Raw genomic sequence first — 17,760 nt, 5'->3', positions numbered from 1 at the left:
GGTGAACAGCACTGTCAGAACAGGCATTTTCAATGAGAGAATCTAACTTTAAAAGTATCTAGGCAGTATTGGGTACGAAAGCTCCAGGTACCCAGTGCCTACTGATCAACCCCTTCCCATTTCTATAGATCTTTTACATATTGCAGTCGCTCCTTCCATTACATATATGCTAAAAAGCTTAGGTGCCCTCAAAGCAAACCTTGACATGATCAAGCTTACATAAGGTCGCAATAATAACTTTACTAGATACATCAACTCTTACGGATATGTATGGGTTTGAAACTCATAAGTCATAAACCAATCTGTTCCTCATTACAAGATGCTATCGCCAAATTCACTCGGGGGCGTTAGGCTTGCACCTAGCCCATCGCGTTCTCCAGCGACAGAAGCCAGTTCTCCGACGGACGTCGATGATGATTCTGGCTCTGAAGATGACCCTTCTCACACAGAGGCCCCGGAGCCTCAGAGGGGGGCACGAAAAGTACTTGACAACATGCAGTTTTCTCAATTCATGAGAACTCATCAGGAGAAGTTGATTAATTCAACTGTTGGCCCGGATATTAAGCTTGATGAGAAGTCTATGTATCTGCTCGTGCGAGAGGCAGAAAGCGAGAAGATCATTTCGAGTCCCAGAGAATACCAGACTGAGTTATTCGAGAGAGCCAAGCAGAAAAATATCATTGCCGTCCTTGATACCGGTACGTCCACCTCGCTATACAATTAAAATATTCGATCGTATATTAACGAATAGTTTAGGGACGGGTAAAACGCTCATTGCTGCGCTTCTCCTTCGTTATACCCTTGACCAGGAACTAGAGGACAGAAGCGTTGGCAAGCCGCCACGAGTTTCTTTCTTCTTGGTATCTATTACCCCAATAATCGTACGCTTAATGCTATACTAACATATCTATAGGTCGACAAAGTTGCATTGGTCCATCAGCAGTACGAGGTGCTCAAAGCTAACCTTGACCATCCCGTCCATCGATTCCACGGACATCTTGGTGGTTTCACACTCACCCGCGATTTCTGGCAGAAAACTGCGGCGGAGAGTATGGTGATTGTTTGCACTGCGGAGATCCTACTCTCGTGTCTTCATCATTCGTTCGTCAAAATGGAGAACATCAACCTTCTCATATTCGACGAAGCTCATCATACAAAAAAGAACCATCCGTATGCTAGAATAATCAAGGATTTTTATGCTTCGCTAGAAATAGGAGAAAAAAGACGACCTCGGATCCTAGGTATGACTGCATCACCTGTTGATGCTAAAACAGATGTTACTTCCGCTGCCGCAAAGTTGGAGGGGCTCCTGCATAGCGAGATAGCCACAGTAGCCGATCTCTCGATCTATGCGAAGTCTTCCATTAACCGACCAATCGAAGATTTCATCGAGTATACCAGACCGCCGGAACCCTTCGAGACCCTCCTCTGGCAAAAGTTGCATAAGTTGGTCGGGCACAATGATGTCTTTAGAAGACTGTTCTTCTATTCAAGGTGCTGCACTACAGAATTGGGCCGCTGGTGCGCGGATCGAGTTTGGAAGATATGCCTCACCGAGCAAGAAGCCCAGAAGTTGGAGGCAAGGACAGAGAAAAATTTCTCGTCTGGAAAAGTGCAGCTTCCAATAGCCGCCCTTGATGCCGAAAGATCGGCCGTCAGGGAGGCCTATCAGATAGTGGCGAACCACTCGATGCCCGAACTCGATCGCAACTCTTTCTATCTATCACACAAGGTCGAGGCGCTCATTGAGGCGCTCCAAAAGCATTTAGATCCAAAGGAGGATAAGTGCATCGTATTCACAGAACAGCGCCTTACTGCCATGTTGCTAACCGATCTCTTGAAGCAGCCGAGTCTAAATATGCCTGATATCAAGCCCGGCATGCTGGTAAGCTTTCTTAACATAGTTTACGAATACTCTTGTTGACCAAGGTGTAGCTAGGAGCGAGCAACGACTCAGGGGACATGGGGATGACGTTGAAAGACCAATTCGTGACCATGTACCAATTTCGAAATGGTGACATTAACTGCCTATTCTCCACGAGTGTTGGAGAAGAAGGCATCGACATCCCCGACTGCAATATCATCATCAGGTTTGACCTTTGCAAGACGATGATCCAATATATTCAATCAAGAGGTCGAGCACGGCGCAAGGACTCAAAGTTCTTTCATATGGTTGAATTCACTAATCAGGGTCAGGTACAAACCATCTTTGACAACGAAGATAGCGAAGTTAGACTTCGCAAATTTTACAACACGTTATCTGAAGACCGAATTCTTACCGGCAATGATTATAAGATAGACTATTTTCTCTCTCAAGAGAAGAGCCTCCGCACCTACATCGTGCCTTCAACTCGCGCAAAGTTGACCTACAAAATCAGTCTTACGATTCTAGCCAACTTCGTCTCAACCCTGCCACGACCATTGGACACCATTTATTCTCCGGATTATATCATAAGAAATGTTGGCCGTGAATTCGAATGCGAGGTTCTTCTACCAGATACTTCTCCAATCAAAAGCGCAGTTGGACGTCGTGCAACGTCCAAACAAGTCGCCAAGTGCGCGGCAGCGTTTGAAATGTGTCTGCAACTAAAGAAAAAGAAATACCTCGACGACTATTTACAATCAACATTTACCAAAAAGCTCCCGAGCATGCGCAACGCACATCTAGCTATCAGTTCCAAGAAACGCGCCGAATATCCTATGCGTACGAAGCCCGAAATGTGGGATAGCCGAGGTATGCCGGAGAGGTTGTTTCTGACGGTATTGAAGATGACTTCTCCAGAGGCCCTGGGAAGATCATCAAGACCTCTGGCTATTCTTACGAGATGTCCACTCCCGCAAATAGCCAAATTTCCCCTATTCTTCGATCATCAGCGTACCTCGGACGTGGAATGTGTGCCCCTATCTGCCATCTTAGAGGTAGAACACGAAGATATCGAGCAAATGAATCATTTCACGCTGAAGATATTTGATGAAATATTTAGTAAGGAGTACCGCTCGGCACCGGAAAAGATGCCATATTTTCTTGCGCCCCTTGTACATCCCCACGACTACGACTTTACTAGTATCGCCAATGACGCCCGCACTATCATCGACTGGGAATGTCTTGCCATGCTTCAAACGACAACAAGATATCTCGATCCAGAAAATCAACCAGATGAATTTTTCGAGAACAGGTTTGTCATTGACCCACATGATGGTTCGCGTAAATTTTACACTGTTCGCCGCCGCCGGGATCTTAAGCCAACAGATCCAGCAGCTTGTGGAGTACCCAGGAAACAGGGTGGTGGAAAGGGTATGAAAGGGACGCCAGGAGACATTTGGAACTTCAGTATCAGCTTATGGTCTAGGACGCGATCCAAATTAACAGTTCGTCTTGATTTACCTGTGGTTGAAGCCGAGTATATTCCACTTCGACGGAATCTCCTCGACGAACTCGACAGACCTGAAGAGGTAGAACGAAAATGCTTCCTTATCTTTGAGACTCTGAAGATATCCCCGGTAAGTTCCCGTCGCCATAACTATTTCGAATTTTGAAGCTAACCACAATTTAGCTACCGATTGATGTGATTGCCATGGCTTACAACTTACCTGCAATAATCTACAGGCTCGAGACGAGTATCATCGTACTAGAAGCATGCCAATCTCTATCCCTAAGCATTCGCCCCGACCTCGCCCTTGAGGCAATGACTAAGGATAGTGACAACACCGAAGAACACTCTGAGGAGCAGGTGAACATCCAGCGAGGCATGGGAAAGAATTACGAACGTCTTGAATTCCTTGGCGATTCATTCTTAAAGATGAGCACCACAATTGCTTTGTTTTCTCAGATTCCCGATAGCAACGAATTCCAATACCATGTTGACCGCATGCTGCTTATTTGCAACAAGAACCTCTTCAACAACGCGCTCGACTTGAAGCTTGAGGAGTCAGTCCGGTCAAAAGGGTTCAACCGGCGAATTTGGTATCCGGATGGCCTAGAACTATTGAGAGGCAAGCAGAATAATAGTATTATGGGGAGAAAGGGTAGCGGCAGGGGAGTTCACACGCTTGCAGATAAATCAATTGCAGACGTTTGCGAGGCACTCATTGGGGCATGCTACCTTACCACTTACGAACAAGGCAGCTTTGACTTAGCTATCCAGGCTGTGACCAAATTCGTCAACCACCCAAACCATAAGATGACGGTTTATGAAGATTATTACAAGGCATACCAAATTCCTGAGTGGCAGAGCGCTGAAGCTACAGCAGTTCAACGAGAAGTCGCTAGGCAAATCGAGGAGAAGCTTGGCTACAAATTCACCTATCCCCGTCTATTGCGCAGCGCATTTATGCATCCGTCTTATGGCACCATTTACGAGCGAATCCCCAATTACCAGCGACTGGAGTTTCTTGGAGATTCATTGCTCGATATGGTTTGTGTCGACTTCTTATTCCATCGATACACGGGCGCGGATCCTCAGTGGTTAACGGAGCACAAGATGGCTATGGTGTCGAATCAATTTCTAGGCTGCCTGTGCGTTTCCCTTGGCCTGCAGACGCACATGCTATCAATGACTGGTGGGCTGCAGAAGGAGATTGCCGAATACGTGGCCGCAATCACAGCGGCACGCAAGAGAGCAGAGGAGGAAGCCGAATCGGCTAATCTCGGCCGCGCGTCATACGCTCGGAACTTCTGGGTCGAGGTCCAGCGGCCGCCCAAAGCGCTCCCCGACATCGTCGAGTCGTACGTCGGCGCGCTCTTCGTCGACAGCGGGTACGACTACGGCCAGGTGCAGCGCTTCTTCGACGCACACATGCGGCCCTACTTCGAGGACATGCACATCTACGACACGTTCGCGAACCGGCACCCGGTCACGTTCCTGGCCAACATGCTGCAGCTGCACTTCCGCTGCGCCGACTGGCGCCTCATGATCCAGGAGATCGCCGTCGAGGGCGCGCCCCTCGGCCACGCCCAGGTCATCTGCGGCGTCATGGTCCACGGCCAGGTCCGCGAGCACGCCACCGCCGCCAGCGGCAGGTACGCCAAGATCGCCGCCGCCAAGAAGTTCGTGGCCAGGCTGCAGGCCATGAGCGTCGACGAGTACAAGCGCACGTTCGGCTGCGGCTGCTCGCCCGAGGAGGCGGAGAACTCGGATCCGCTGGCGCATGCTACTGCCGTCTGAAGACGTCCGGACTTTGGGGAGGACGCTCTTAAGGGAGGATTACGGGTAGGTATGTGAGGTGCTTAGGTAATTTGCAAGTCTCCTATCTTAGGTAGAATAGAAAACACGATGATTTTAAGAATTGATACAATCTTCGTAATTTCTGTTGAGTTGTGATCAGGGGTTATGATTGTGGTAATAATTCTCTTACTAGGGACCATGAAATTTCTTATTAAGCGTAATTTCACACAATTCTACACGGTACCTATCACTCTGCCAACCTCATGAATTCATTAAGCAATTTCCTCTTATTATTCATCTCGTAGTAAAGTCCTAGATGATTCGTACGGGCTCTCTCTCTCCCGCGTGTATGCAAAATCTTGGGGGTAACAAAAAGAAGGGTAATGAGGAGCGTAGCAAGGCGTAAATTAGGTACAACATGTATGTGATTATGCGTCGTTAGGGGCTTTATGTGAACATGTAATAAATCAAGAACTACCACCGCCCGTCTATGATGGCCTAGAAGGCAATGGACCTTTCTTCTCGTGCTTCGTTGTTTGCGGATCCCATCCGCGGTGTCAGGGGGTATAAACCGGTTTTGAGCCTCGCCGGGCCTCGAACCGCCTCAGCTCAATGCGCCAAACATTAAACCATAACAATAGTCATTACAATCGTATGCGTGCCGAAAAGAGGTATTAGTTTGATAACCTCCGCGTGAATAATAGAAAAGGGAAAGAAGGGTATTATGTAATGGTATTCGTGCGCCGCACACTTGGCCAACGCGCCTTAATGCAAATGAGAATTCTCGTCATCTCATGACTCAATATCTGCATAATTTGATGGATCATCTAATCCAATCCTGGGAATACCAATATCGGTAGCCTTCCCTTTACCTTTCGCTTTGCGTAGCGAGCCAGTACTCGTGCGCTGCTTTGTCTTTGTCTCCCTACGAAGATGCGCGACTCTTGACATGTCGGGAAATACGGTATCGCTCTCCCTTAGCGATTCCGTGTTTGTTTCGAATCGCCGTCTGCTGCTATAGGACTGGCGCCTAGACCCAATTGAGCGTGTCAGGGGGATGTCAAAATTGAGCTCTTCTTCGGAGTCATATTTGAGTTCAGAATCGCCGCCAGATTCCGAATCACTATCACTGAAATCCGGCATTCGTAGTCGAGACGATGTAGGGCGAGATGTATATTGTAAAGATCGAGCCGAATACCGAGAGCCCAACGGAAGAACATCGAGATGGGAATTCAGGGCATTAAGATGATACTGGTCCCTGTATGCGGAGAACGAATGTGTTCGTTGAGACAGGTCTTTTCTGGGTTTCGACGGTCCCGCATCAAATAAGCCCGGAAGCCCTGGTAGTTGAGAACCTTCGAAGCCGTAGCCTTGGAAGAGAAGATCTTTTTCGAACTCGCCAGCAGAATGCTGAGGGTTGTCAAAAGAATCAACTGACGAGGCATCTTCGTCGATCACAAAATCTATAGAGGGTCGTCGTCGTTTAGAACCTGGTAGTAATTCAGGGTCAACTTCGTGGTATAAGGACTCATGCGTATCAATCTCTGATCGATTTTCAGGTGACACACGGTTGCTTTCGGATAGAAACATTGGGTGAGATTCAATAGTCTTGGGCAATGGGGCACGAGGTGTAAGGTCGACAGATGTGTTTGTGGTATGTCCAGATTGTGGCCTAAATGGATTCGAGCTCTGTGTCGAGCCTCCCGTCTCAGAGGTCAACGACCAACGGCGAATGCTACTGCCTCGTTCTGGTACTACATCTCCCATTCCAGTGTGCTTCAAGCTCTTCGCAGACACAGAAACAGCACTTCGATTTCGATTACGATAATTCCGTTCATCTCTACTGTTAGGACGGCTGTGGGCCAATCTCGACTCTGAAAGATACGTCAATACATCAATCGCATAAATGGAAAGGAAAAAAAACAGGACAACGAATCTCAGAAGCACTAACCTGATGGCTCCACAATGTGTGACGATGAGAATTCACGAAATGAGTCGTGGATATCAAAATCGGCCTCATATCCACGTCTTGGCGAATCGTGATTCTTCATATGTATATTTTCCTCTACCCCCGGCAAGCTGTTCTGAATGGTCGACCGTCTCCAATAGGGTGATTGAGGCGTTTGTAGGTTTCCACTCTTAGATGCCTGTTTGAACGCAGTCAAAGACGGTACATTTGGTGTGGATTCGCGCCTGAAAGAGCCCTTGGTGGATCGGTATTGGTCTACCCGAGCTAACGGGTCCTGTCTAGAATCGTTACATTCATAATAAATATCGTCGTCTGAATCCTGTCCATGAGCTAGAATCTCGCGGGCATCTCTCGACGGTCGTATTGGCTTGATCACTTGGCTTAAGTCCACAGATAAGTCGTGTTTAAAATCCTCCCGAGCCACAGCCCGAGCTTTCTCTTGAAGGGAACTAGGAAAAGAGGGGAGCCCTGTCCCTTCCACATGTTTTGCCCTCGAAGAACTGCTCGGCCTGTCTGCGCAGAGCTCCGCGGAAGACGGGGGGACATATGAATGCAAAGATTTTCGGCGAGGAGCTTTTCGAACCGGGCTTGTTATGTTCCTGTTCTCGTTTTCTTGCGGGAGTTCCGTGGACACAATCACAGGCAATGTGCTATGAAAGTTGGAACTAATCGACTTGGTTCGTAATCCAGATCCCACAGAATGTCTTTTCCTTGACGATGGCGGCCGGTTGACATCCTTGCTATCGCTATCGACGCCAAATGAGAAATTCTTCTTGAAGATTTCTTCGGTCTGCGTGGGGTTAACACTAGAACTTTGCCCGCCAATGTTGCGGTCTGCAACATCTTCACCATAGTCCTTTGCGCCGGTGGCCTTGACGCGACCGTAAAAGTCAGACGGCTTGATAAATGATTGAGCTTCCAAGAGGTCAACGAACTTCCTGGTTGATGTTGAGTCCGCACTGAAAATTGAAGAATTGCGATTGCGGACGAAAGTTGGGGATGGCACACTATAAAGTAACTTGTTTGCAATCTCGTCGCCACGTTCGTCCGGCAACTTCGAGGGGAGCTTATACGGACCGTGTCGCTTCTTGGGAGGTGGTAGTGGTTTTACTGAGCTCGCTGATTGTGATTTTGGTCGTGCAGATCCTTCCGATGATCGATGAGCCGGCGCCGTGTTAGGGCGTTCGAGAAACGGAGGAATTGCAGGATGCGGCGCGGGAGAAGCATTGGAATTGGTATCTTTTAAATGCGGATGTGCTTTCTGAAAACTCTCCAAAATGTTGGGGCCGTTGCCAGCTACCGGATAGGTGCCTTGAGATAGGTCAGCTCGGAGATTTACCAGATTCCTGGGATGGAAACTCGGCTCATACCGCGGATTGGAGGATTCGCAGCCACAGTCTCATGGTAAGCTTGTGCTTTGAGACCATCATCTTGATTGTTAACAGGAGACTTTCTTGATAAGAAATTCAGCCAACCCATTTTGAATATTTAGATATTCTCCATGTGTAAATGCGACAAAGCTATCGAATAAACGTAAATAACTATCCCTTGCTTGCTCCGTCTCGCTGTTGTTTTACTAGTACGCGGGGTTCCATTGGGTCAAGGTGAGAGAATAAGTGCAGCTTTCACCACATGCTAGATACAAGTTAGGGCAGAAGTAAAAAGGAGTATAATGCGGAAAAGGAAACGAGAGTAAGAATGGACGAGAGAAGAAAGGAAGTGGAAGAATTAGGTACTGCAGAATGAAAGTGTCTGGAGAAAGAAAAAGTTGGGAAGGGGAGGAAGATGAAGCTTAAGGGGAGATGAACCGGCTGCAAGGGTACCCGGATAACTGTAAGGAACTTTGAGAAGCTTAAGGCTGAATGGAGAAGAAGAAATGGAAGGCATGGATCAATGATTTGCATAGGTGATTTAGGTGATATCCGTGTATCATGTGCGGGCGTAACTACCGTAGTTGCCGTAGTAAACTTCGTTGATTAAGGTGGTAACTGCTATCATTCTGCAGCTAAAATGTTCTGCACGTCGTACCTTGCGTTTGTATTGCTTCTTTTTCCACTACTGCACTACTGCGTGATACTGTAGCTACCACATAGGCTGTAATAAACCCACTTTATCACCCTTGTCCAACCCTAGTTCGAACCCCACACCTCCCCCTCGAACACCCTTTCTAGACCCTATTGGCTATCAAGACGCGTTGGATTGCGAAACCTTGGAAACCACACACGCCGCAACCCCTGCACGCCATGAACCGGCGCAGCTAACCGACTTCAGGATGTTTCGTTTGTCGTTTGCGAACACCCATATGCCAAATTCATTTATACATAGTACACACCTATACTCTTGCCAAGGATTCTTATACGTATTTCAACGTAGCTAAGTTGACTGTAGTAGTAGATGAAAATATGTTCTACCTTTGTTCCATGACCTGATCTATCTATTCTTTTATACGCTGCTTTATACATACATGAAATATAAGGCGCCACTAAAGACCTAGTTTAGGCAATATCTCCATGTGTTGCAGGACTTCATTCGATAGTTTCACCCGTGCAGCCCGTGGTGAATAGACCTAGGTGTCTAGCCGCAGCATCGGTGGAGAATTTTTGCTTATTGCGGCCGAAGCCCTGGAGCTAACACGGATTTTTTTACTTCGGTCAAGGGTCAAAAGGTAATAATCTGGAGATTCACCCACCTACACAATATCCAGGTTGTCCTCCAGAAAGTTCAACTTCAAAATCAAGGCGAGGGACAATGGTATACACCACCTACAGAATGGATTTGATACCAAGACAGACACATGATACAACGATGCAATCAGCGTGTCGCATTTTAGGATTTAAACGCATTTTCATCATTCCTCCGCAACAAGGGTAGAATCCTTGCAAAAGCGTGTTTAATTCCTACGGTACCTAGCAGACGTTGATGACGATAGCCGATCTGCAACTTCCAAGGAACAACTAGCTTTAGCCAATTAAATCCTCGTTACCTTCGACCTTATTGATTCCCTCGAATCCTAATATCCTACCCTTCTTTTTATTGATAGCCGAATTTATCGCGCATCAATGTACAAACACGATTTTGCTCAAGCAATAGTCGACGCGGTGGCTATCTAAGATGACATCAAAGTGTCAAGATGCAGACCCGGAATAAGGGGGATCAATACATACAGTAGTTCAGCGTCACCATCCCTGAAAAATCCACTATGCTGATGTACGCATAGACAGAATATGGGACCCTGGACTTACCTGCATTCGGCTAGCTACCCGAACGCTTCGGGAGATTCAATTCGTCGGGACTTCAAGTCCGTCAGCTTCTAATCAGTACTTGGATCAGGTGAAAGCCCCCCCTGTACCTGAGCTAAACAGCTAACCTAATAAGGGAAAAATCAACGGTAACGCGTCAAGGTATCCCCGACACCTCGTTTAGCTGAATTTAATAAAATATTTTTAAATAAAAAAATTAAAAAATAATAATTAAAAATTATAAAAAATTATAAAAAATTATAAAAAATATATAAAAAATTATATTATTAAAATTATTATTTATTTATAAAAATTTATTATAATATAAATTAATTATTTATTAATTTTTAATTAATTTATTATTAATTATTTATTAATTTTTAATTAATTAAACATTAATGGGATTTATTATGTAATCCTTGCTAGATTTACTGTATTTAGTTAGCCGCAGCTAAAAATTAGCGCTCGAACGGTACATATACTGCTATATAAAACTATATACAAAACTAAGTACTCTTCAAGTTTCAACCCCTCCATCGTCCGCTCGAAAAGTCCTCTATCTTCTATCAATTGTTCCTCCACGAAAATAAATGCTATACTTTTATAATTTATATTAATTGAAATCGCATTGAAGGCTTTATCCAATAAAGCTTGTTGCACTTTGAAAGCTGTTGATTCAGTTGAGTTATTCAGGTTTAAACCCTGAGCCAGCATTCTTACTGCGACAGCTCCCCTGAAGCCCCCGAAACCACCGCGCCGACAAGAGCTCAGCTTTCAACTGAGCTAGCTAATTCAATCCGAAGATAAAATACATGCAATTCATACACTTAATAGTTTATTCGATTAGCTTTCAAGTGATATCCTTTTTTACTCGATTGAAGACGTTTTGGTTTAGGAATAATTGATTCAAGTCAAGAATTCGTTGTTGTGGCCTTAGCGTGGGAGGGGCTTAGGAAATACTTAAGATTATATGGGGGTTTGTATAGTGGATGATGTACCGCTTGATTCCGGATCTGCGGCACGCTAACTAAATTCAGAATTGCTTATTAAATATCTAATGAATTAATCATTAATTATTAATTAATTAACCATTAATTATTATTTAATAATAAATTGATTATAAATTAATTAATAAAATAATTTTATTTATTTATTTTATTATAAATTTTATATATTTTTTTTTATATTTTTTTTTTATTTTTTATTATTTTTTTATATTTTTAAATTTAAACTTTAAAAATAAATTCTTTTTTATTATTATTAAGTTCAGCTAAACGGGTGGGGTATGATCGCTGTTGCTGCATCCAATCACTGACCTTTTCAATCCCTGCGCCCCACCGACAATTATTCCCATATTAGGTTAAATTTTTAGCTCAGGTACAGGGGTGACTTTCATGTGAGCTATGTACTCGCTTCTAATATCCACGGTAAGCGATCAAAAGTGGACGACAGCTTCATTGTTTTCTTTAAATATGCCGACTGGTTTTTATCAGATCGTCCACCATCGTCCATCGATTACGTTGTCACGAAACTACCCAGGGCTACTGTTCAAACTAGAGTGAGCTCCAACGCCACCTTATTACAAGAAATGAGGCAGTTTATTCTAGATGGTCGATCGTCAGCAAAGGTCCGATGTAGAGGGAAACATCGAAATTAAGTCTACATATAACTTCTTAGGTAAGGCATATATACTTTCGTGTCATGGGACGTCAGGTCAACATGCTATTGATTGTCCTAAAGTCTTCACGAACTCGGTGAGTCTGGGGTACATTATGGCTGTCGGCATACGACAATAACCTACATTCTATCTACTACCTAGTCTACGTTAGTGAAGACTGTTGAAGACTGCCTAGATGCTTAGTCCGTCGACTAAAGATACTATGGCAGATACTAGAGCATTCCACAGTAAATATAAGCGACAGTAGCACGGCTCTTCGATAATTATGGTTAATTTAGCAAGGCATACGCGAGCAACGATAACCCCGGGATCGAGACACCTCGCCATCCCTTTGGGTCGGTTCATTCAGGTGCGGTTCCGAGTGGCTGGCTGAGCGGGTTGACTTACAATGTCTCAGAAGCCATGTGTGAGGTGTTTGCGTCTCGTTCCTAATCTCATATAAATGGTTTCCAAGGGGATTTATTTCTAATTATAACAAAGACATCACCTAGGTACTCGGTGTTATTCCCGCGACTGCAATTGGGCAGATCGAATGGGGCTGCGGTATCGCCCAGCTATTGCGCCTCTATTCATCTAAAAATTCTCTTGCATATAACGTTCTCCGCGTGAACAGCGACGTTGAGCACGTTGTTGGCTTACTCAAGATGCGGCCGCATTAGATATGTCTTGAATCTAGGGCCCTCTGGGCTTTGTTCGCGTTGTCCGTGTTTGTATTCTTATCTTCAGCACTCAGCTTTCAGCTTTCAGATATTTATGAGCTTGATCTAGTACCTAATAGCGATGTGCTAAGTACCACTACCAGATAATTTGTAAGGGGCCGCCGTGTCGTATGTGGCTTAAACGTACGACGCAAGAGTACTATGTATATATAGAACCGGGTCGGCGATAAGACACCTTTCGGCGAGCATTGCGTGTGTCCGCCACAGCCTCAGATACTCCATCGCCCCCTATGTGTCTCGCATAAGCAAACTGTAGGATTATATTATGGGTGTCGTCCATGAAGATCTAGAGTGATGACTCAGCCCACCCGAATCCTACAACTACTTGAACAACCATGAGACATATACGGAATGATCTGATTGCCCCTCCGACTTTTCGAGCTTAGATGTATATCAATCCTGACGGTTTTTTTTTGGATATAGCTGCGTTACAGTTTGACTGAACGTATGAGTAAAGGGGGTTGGAGGAATAGAGGGATGGAGGTGTGATACTATCAAGCTTACTCAGAGTAAATTCAAACTGTTGCTAGCTCAGTCAATAGGTATCAACCGTTAGGCATTTCGTACAGTTCTTGAAGTCAGAAATATCAAATAGTATTCTGAGATATTTATTGCTAGTAAAATTCGATGAACGTATTGGAGCTAATAGAAGTTTGCCACCGTCGCTGTCTTGAAACTTCCCAGAGATATACATGTACGTAAGATGTGCTATGTAGGTAGTTGGCCAAAGTCTAGCTTGACGATTGAAAGTGTTAAGAGTTCACTTTGGGCCAAGGGAGGGTCAGATGATCTATTGATCTTCTGAATAAACTCTTAGATGCCTTCAAGTTCAGGGGACTTGCCATGATGTATCTTCAAAAGTGCACATAGAGAGGAAATGTTCTCTCATATTGCCACGTGTCTACCTACATATGATCTAAACTGACCTCATATCAATAATACCCCCTTCAAACTGAAGTAAAATAGGGTCACTGTCATTGGCTATGTAATTAAATTTCACACGTAAAATCGGGATAACGATTATGTACCTTCATTTACCTAGCAATAATAGAAAGGTGTAGCTGCTACCCTTGATATTATATCTAGGATCGACGCAGGTATGTAGGTTATAAGCTAACTCTTTCCTAACCCTATCCTAAAATGACGAAGCAAATGCCATTAGCCAGTTGCGACTTCCCATAATCATCAATGTTGGAAGAGCAATGGGCCTGCCTCGTGTTTCCATAGCACACTCAAGTCGAATAAGTCAAGTAACGGAATTATTTGGAACGCCAGAACTGTAAATGTTCTCCTCCTCACCTACTACCACCCCATCGCAAATATTCGCTATCCCTTATGTATAACTATCCCTATACTAGCAGAACCTACACATAAGAATACTTAGATGTAACACCCGGTGCAATGTTTCAATTGCCCGTTTCTGGGCCCAACGCATTCCTTCGAGACGAAGAAATCATTGCAGCGGGTTCCAAGGACGCCAACGTCTTCCCGTATAGCTTTGACGGAAACGGAACCACCATGACTGATGCCACCAAGGCTGAGTCTGCTGAGAAATGCGGCTGGCGAGGTGATAGTCCAGAGCCGCAGCTCGACGATATCACTCACGATGAGCAGCTTCATCTTTGCATACCCGATGATACTTGTAGTTGGCATGGGGATCCTGTTGAGCCGGAATTGGATGATCTTGCTCACCATTCCAAGGACGAGCGGTATCCTAAGCTATCTCCAAAATCTCAAGCACCTTCGCATACCGGCCAACAGTCGTTAGCAGTTAAGCCAGAGCCACTTGCCACTCCCCCGAAAGCTCCTGATGAAGGTTGGTTCTACCTTCGAATATAGCTAAACACTAGAGGTTGACAGAATACAGAAAAGAAGGCCGATGCTCCACCTGATAGTTAGTCGCACACTATAGCTATCTAAGGTATTATGACTTGGCTAATACTGTTCTATAAGATAAACCACCCCCTAACAAGGATAAAGAGGAGAAAGTGCCAGACGATTCGAATGACGAAACACTACAGGAGAAAGTTGCTCATGGAGTTCAGCAGGCATTCAACATGTTTCGAGGCATGGTCGAATCATCTGAGAAGCCAAGGGAACCAGACCATAGCAAAGGGGGAAATCCCCCTGCAAAAGAGGAAGGTATTGCTCCGGAACCTCGTCCAGTCCCTCCGATTCCCTCTAAACCTCAGCCGGCTAAAGTGAAGAAATCCAAAGAGGAAAAGGAAATGGCGAAGCAGGAGAAGGTAGAGGCAAGAAAGGCTGACAAGGAGAGAAAAGTCAAGGAAAAGGAAGAAAAGAAAAGGCTCAAGAAGGAGATGGAGGCAGCGAAAAAGGAACAGCGTCGTAAGAGCAAAGACAAGAAGAAAAATAAGGGGAAAGAAACCGCCTCTTCTCCCCCGGATCTACCCGCTGGTGCCGAAGGGACGGCTTCCGCCGAGGCAGATCCACAACTTGGTTGTCATATATGTCAACATCCGGAAGAGGAGGGGACGATTGATTTCCTAAGGGACTCGCTGGAGAATTGGCAAGGCTTGCCCTCTCTCGATGAACTAACTGATGCGGCAAAAAGATTGCTCAGCATGACAGATGGAAATGGGTTTCCTAGTGAACGAGAAGCTAGCCAGAGCACCGCTTATTGGGATGAACAGGAACTGATCGATCATATCGCAGCACACATCGACAGACACATACACCAGCACTTCGACCTAAACTCTCCCGAAGGGGGAAACCCAGAAGTCGGTAAGGCTCCGCCTCTCAAGCCTAATCCCTCTAGCCAAAATGAGGAGCCGGCTCCACCTGAGAAGCAGCTGGAGAATGATAGCCCTGCAAATCATGGTTTGGATGGAAATAGAGACTGGCCTTTGTCTATCATGCAAAACCATATTCTTCGCAGTTTAGAGCCGATTTCCACCCCTGACATCGTTGCTACACGACCTTCTCAGGCTTATTCGCCTCATAGAGGCCCAGTGAGCCGCTGCGTGTCTCCGTGGTGCGAGCAGCTCGGGTTCACGGTAGGGGATTCGCCCCCTTCTTTTGCAAAACGCAACGGATCGTGGTTAAGGAGAGGGTAAGTTGTCTGCTTTTCCTAGCTTAACGTCACATTTGTTCCCGATGGAGTACATAGCTGATAATGTATACTGACCTGAAGACACTGCTAGATTTAACTCTAGCCCGAGCCGAATGGGAAGTATTGCCACAACGTCTTGCCTTCATATTCCTGTTTGTTCACACGGGTTCCATCACGAACCCGCAGCGTATGCCTGTGTTCCAGTTTCACTGATGCCGGCTCTCTGCCTTGAGTCACCTTGTTGCGGCCATAGTTCTTGCCACTACATTTCCCCTATAATGACACCCCTATCGCTTCCGCTCACTCCACATCACTCATTTCCTCTGGAATCACCCCATTTTACCGAAATCCTCCCTTGCAGTTCGCCTCGCAGAAGTTTCTCCGCGAACGAAATACGAGCGATGTATTAGTGCCATGCGAACCTACAGCACGGGATCCGTAGAAGTTCACTTAGGCAGTGTACAAAGCGTACAAACCCAGGTCTGCGAGCAATAGTCAATTTAGAAAATCAAGGGATGGGGATATCTTGGGGTTTGATGGATTAGGTAAACTTGATGGATATCTTGATACTTATAAATGCCCTTCAGAATGTTTGTGTGGGTAATTAGCAAAGCCATTGTGGTATCACGAAATTGTCAGTATTGCTCGCGTTGCTTCTGTCAAGGCTAGAACTAGATCGGTCAACCAACCAATTCATGAAATATCTTCGTATAATTTCGTGATTCCGACGTGGTACCATGTACGCGAGTAGGCATGGATCACCCATTAAAGCAGAATGAATTCCCCCTTTCTCCCCATCCTAACGCCATGATTGTAGATAACAACACTCAACGCCCTTCCCCACGACATAAAATTCCTAACCAGTCCCACACCACGACCATCATCACCATCACTCCAAAGCCCCCGCCAACGCGACGCAGCTAAACCGCATATCGCCGCCACCGCGCTCGAGGAACTTGAGCGGGCCCCAGAGCAGGGCCTTCTCGGAGAGCACGTCCTCGGCGTCGTCGAGCTTGCCGCGCGCGATGGGGCCCTTGCGGCGGCCGTCGAGCTCCCACAGCGTGCCGTCCTCCGTCTTCACGAAGCAGACGTAGTGCAGGTCGACGTCGTCGCGCGCGTCGGGCGCCGCCGTCGCGCCCTGGCTCGCGGCCTCGTGGTGCGCGGTCGCGAGCTCGCGGGTCTGCTCCAGGAGCGCGGAGCGTTGGGCGGGCGGGAGCGGGACGGAGGCGGTTATTAGGTTTTGGAGAGGGGTGTTGGGTTCTGCGTGGGTTAGTTGGTTAGTATTTATTTAGGAGTTTGGGGGAGTGGTGAAGGAAAAGGGGAAAGGGAAAGAGAAATGAGGATACGCACCAACGAACCCCCGCGCCGGGCCGTTCGACACGGCGTGCAGCAGGCCCATGAGCCCGCACGCGTTGCGGATGGTCTGCTTGTACCAGATGACGGGCTCGCCGTCGCCGCAGCCGGCGTACTCGTCGACGCCGGCGTCCTCGGCCAGGCGCGCCGACTCGTACGTGGCCGAGACGGGGAAGACGAGCAGCAGCGCGAGCGCGGGCCGCGGCACGAAGGCCAGCAGCTCCGGCTCCGTGATCGAGTACACGTCGTGCACCTGCAGCGCGCGGCTCAGCCCCAGCTTGTGCAGCAGCGAGGTCATCAGCTCCGGGTTCGCCTCCAGCGGCACGAAGGCGAGCGAGCCGGGCGACGGGTCGGGGTTCGTTGCCGCGGACATCTTTTCTTTCCTTTTTTTGGTTGGCTGTTGTGTCTGTGGATCTTTCTGTTGTTATAAGAAGAACTGATTTCGTAATACGGAGATCGAGCGCCTGAGTTTCAACTTGATCTAACGAATGTGATCTCGTTGGGGAGGTGGGTTTGTCAAGAGAAGGTAGGAATATAATCCATATGTATTGCCCCGCTAGCAACAGG

At 46.5% G+C, this 17,760-nt stretch overlaps 5 protein-coding genes across 5 annotated transcripts; 2 read left to right on the top strand and 3 right to left on the bottom strand.

Moving 5' to 3' along the window:
- Positions 1 to 319: 319 nt before the first annotated feature.
- Positions 320 to 5,165, top strand: F4807DRAFT_459254 (uncharacterized protein; the record flags this gene model as incomplete). The annotated part of the gene is made up of 5 exons (XM_048001330.1): positions 320 to 698; positions 757 to 860; positions 914 to 1,885; positions 1,936 to 3,501; positions 3,555 to 5,165. 5 exons carry the CDS (start codon positions 320 to 322, stop codon positions 5,163 to 5,165), a joined length of 4,632 nt encoding a protein of 1,543 aa, XP_047855545.1.
- A 192-nt stretch (positions 5,166 to 5,357) lies between these two features.
- On the bottom strand, positions 5,358 to 8,696 carry F4807DRAFT_47607 (uncharacterized protein). The gene is made up of 3 exons (XM_048003079.1): positions 8,505 to 8,696; positions 7,117 to 8,445; positions 5,358 to 7,039 (listed from the first exon to the last, which is right to left on the bottom strand). The coding sequence occupies exons 1-3, from the start codon at positions 8,611 to 8,613 to the stop codon at positions 5,958 to 5,960; spliced, it is 2,520 nt and encodes an 839-aa protein (XP_047855544.1). The 5' UTR covers positions 8,614 to 8,696; the 3' UTR covers positions 5,358 to 5,957.
- F4807DRAFT_47603 (uncharacterized protein) lies at positions 8,697 to 9,086 on the bottom strand. The gene has a single exon (XM_048003078.1). The coding sequence runs from the start codon at positions 9,036 to 9,038 to the stop codon at positions 8,781 to 8,783; it is 258 nt and encodes an 85-aa protein (XP_047855543.1). The 5' UTR covers positions 9,039 to 9,086; the 3' UTR covers positions 8,697 to 8,780.
- Positions 9,087 to 14,171: 5,085 nt separating this feature from the next.
- F4807DRAFT_459252 (uncharacterized protein) lies at positions 14,172 to 15,844 on the top strand (the record flags this gene model as incomplete). Its single annotated transcript, XM_048001329.1, has 3 exons — positions 14,172 to 14,586; positions 14,638 to 14,664; positions 14,724 to 15,844. The coding sequence occupies 3 exons, from the start codon at positions 14,172 to 14,174 to the stop codon at positions 15,842 to 15,844; spliced, it is 1,563 nt and encodes a 520-aa protein (XP_047855542.1).
- A 593-nt stretch (positions 15,845 to 16,437) lies between these two features.
- On the bottom strand, positions 16,438 to 17,757 carry F4807DRAFT_421218 (ubiquitin carboxyl-terminal hydrolase). The gene is made up of 2 exons (XM_047997572.1): positions 17,191 to 17,757; positions 16,438 to 17,100 (listed from the first exon to the last, which is right to left on the bottom strand). The coding sequence occupies exons 1-2, from the start codon at positions 17,564 to 17,566 to the stop codon at positions 16,730 to 16,732; spliced, it is 747 nt and encodes a 248-aa protein (XP_047855541.1). The 5' UTR covers positions 17,567 to 17,757; the 3' UTR covers positions 16,438 to 16,729.
- Between the last annotated feature and the right edge of the window lie 3 nt (positions 17,758 to 17,760).

This window comes from Annulohypoxylon truncatum, assembly GCF_022578515.1.
Source record: "Annulohypoxylon truncatum strain CBS 140777 unplaced genomic scaffold F4807scaffold_11, whole genome shotgun sequence".
In the NCBI taxonomy this organism is placed as follows: Eukaryota; Fungi; Ascomycota; class Sordariomycetes; order Xylariales; family Hypoxylaceae; genus Annulohypoxylon; species Annulohypoxylon truncatum.
This window is presented reverse-complemented; position numbering and strand designations above follow the sequence as displayed.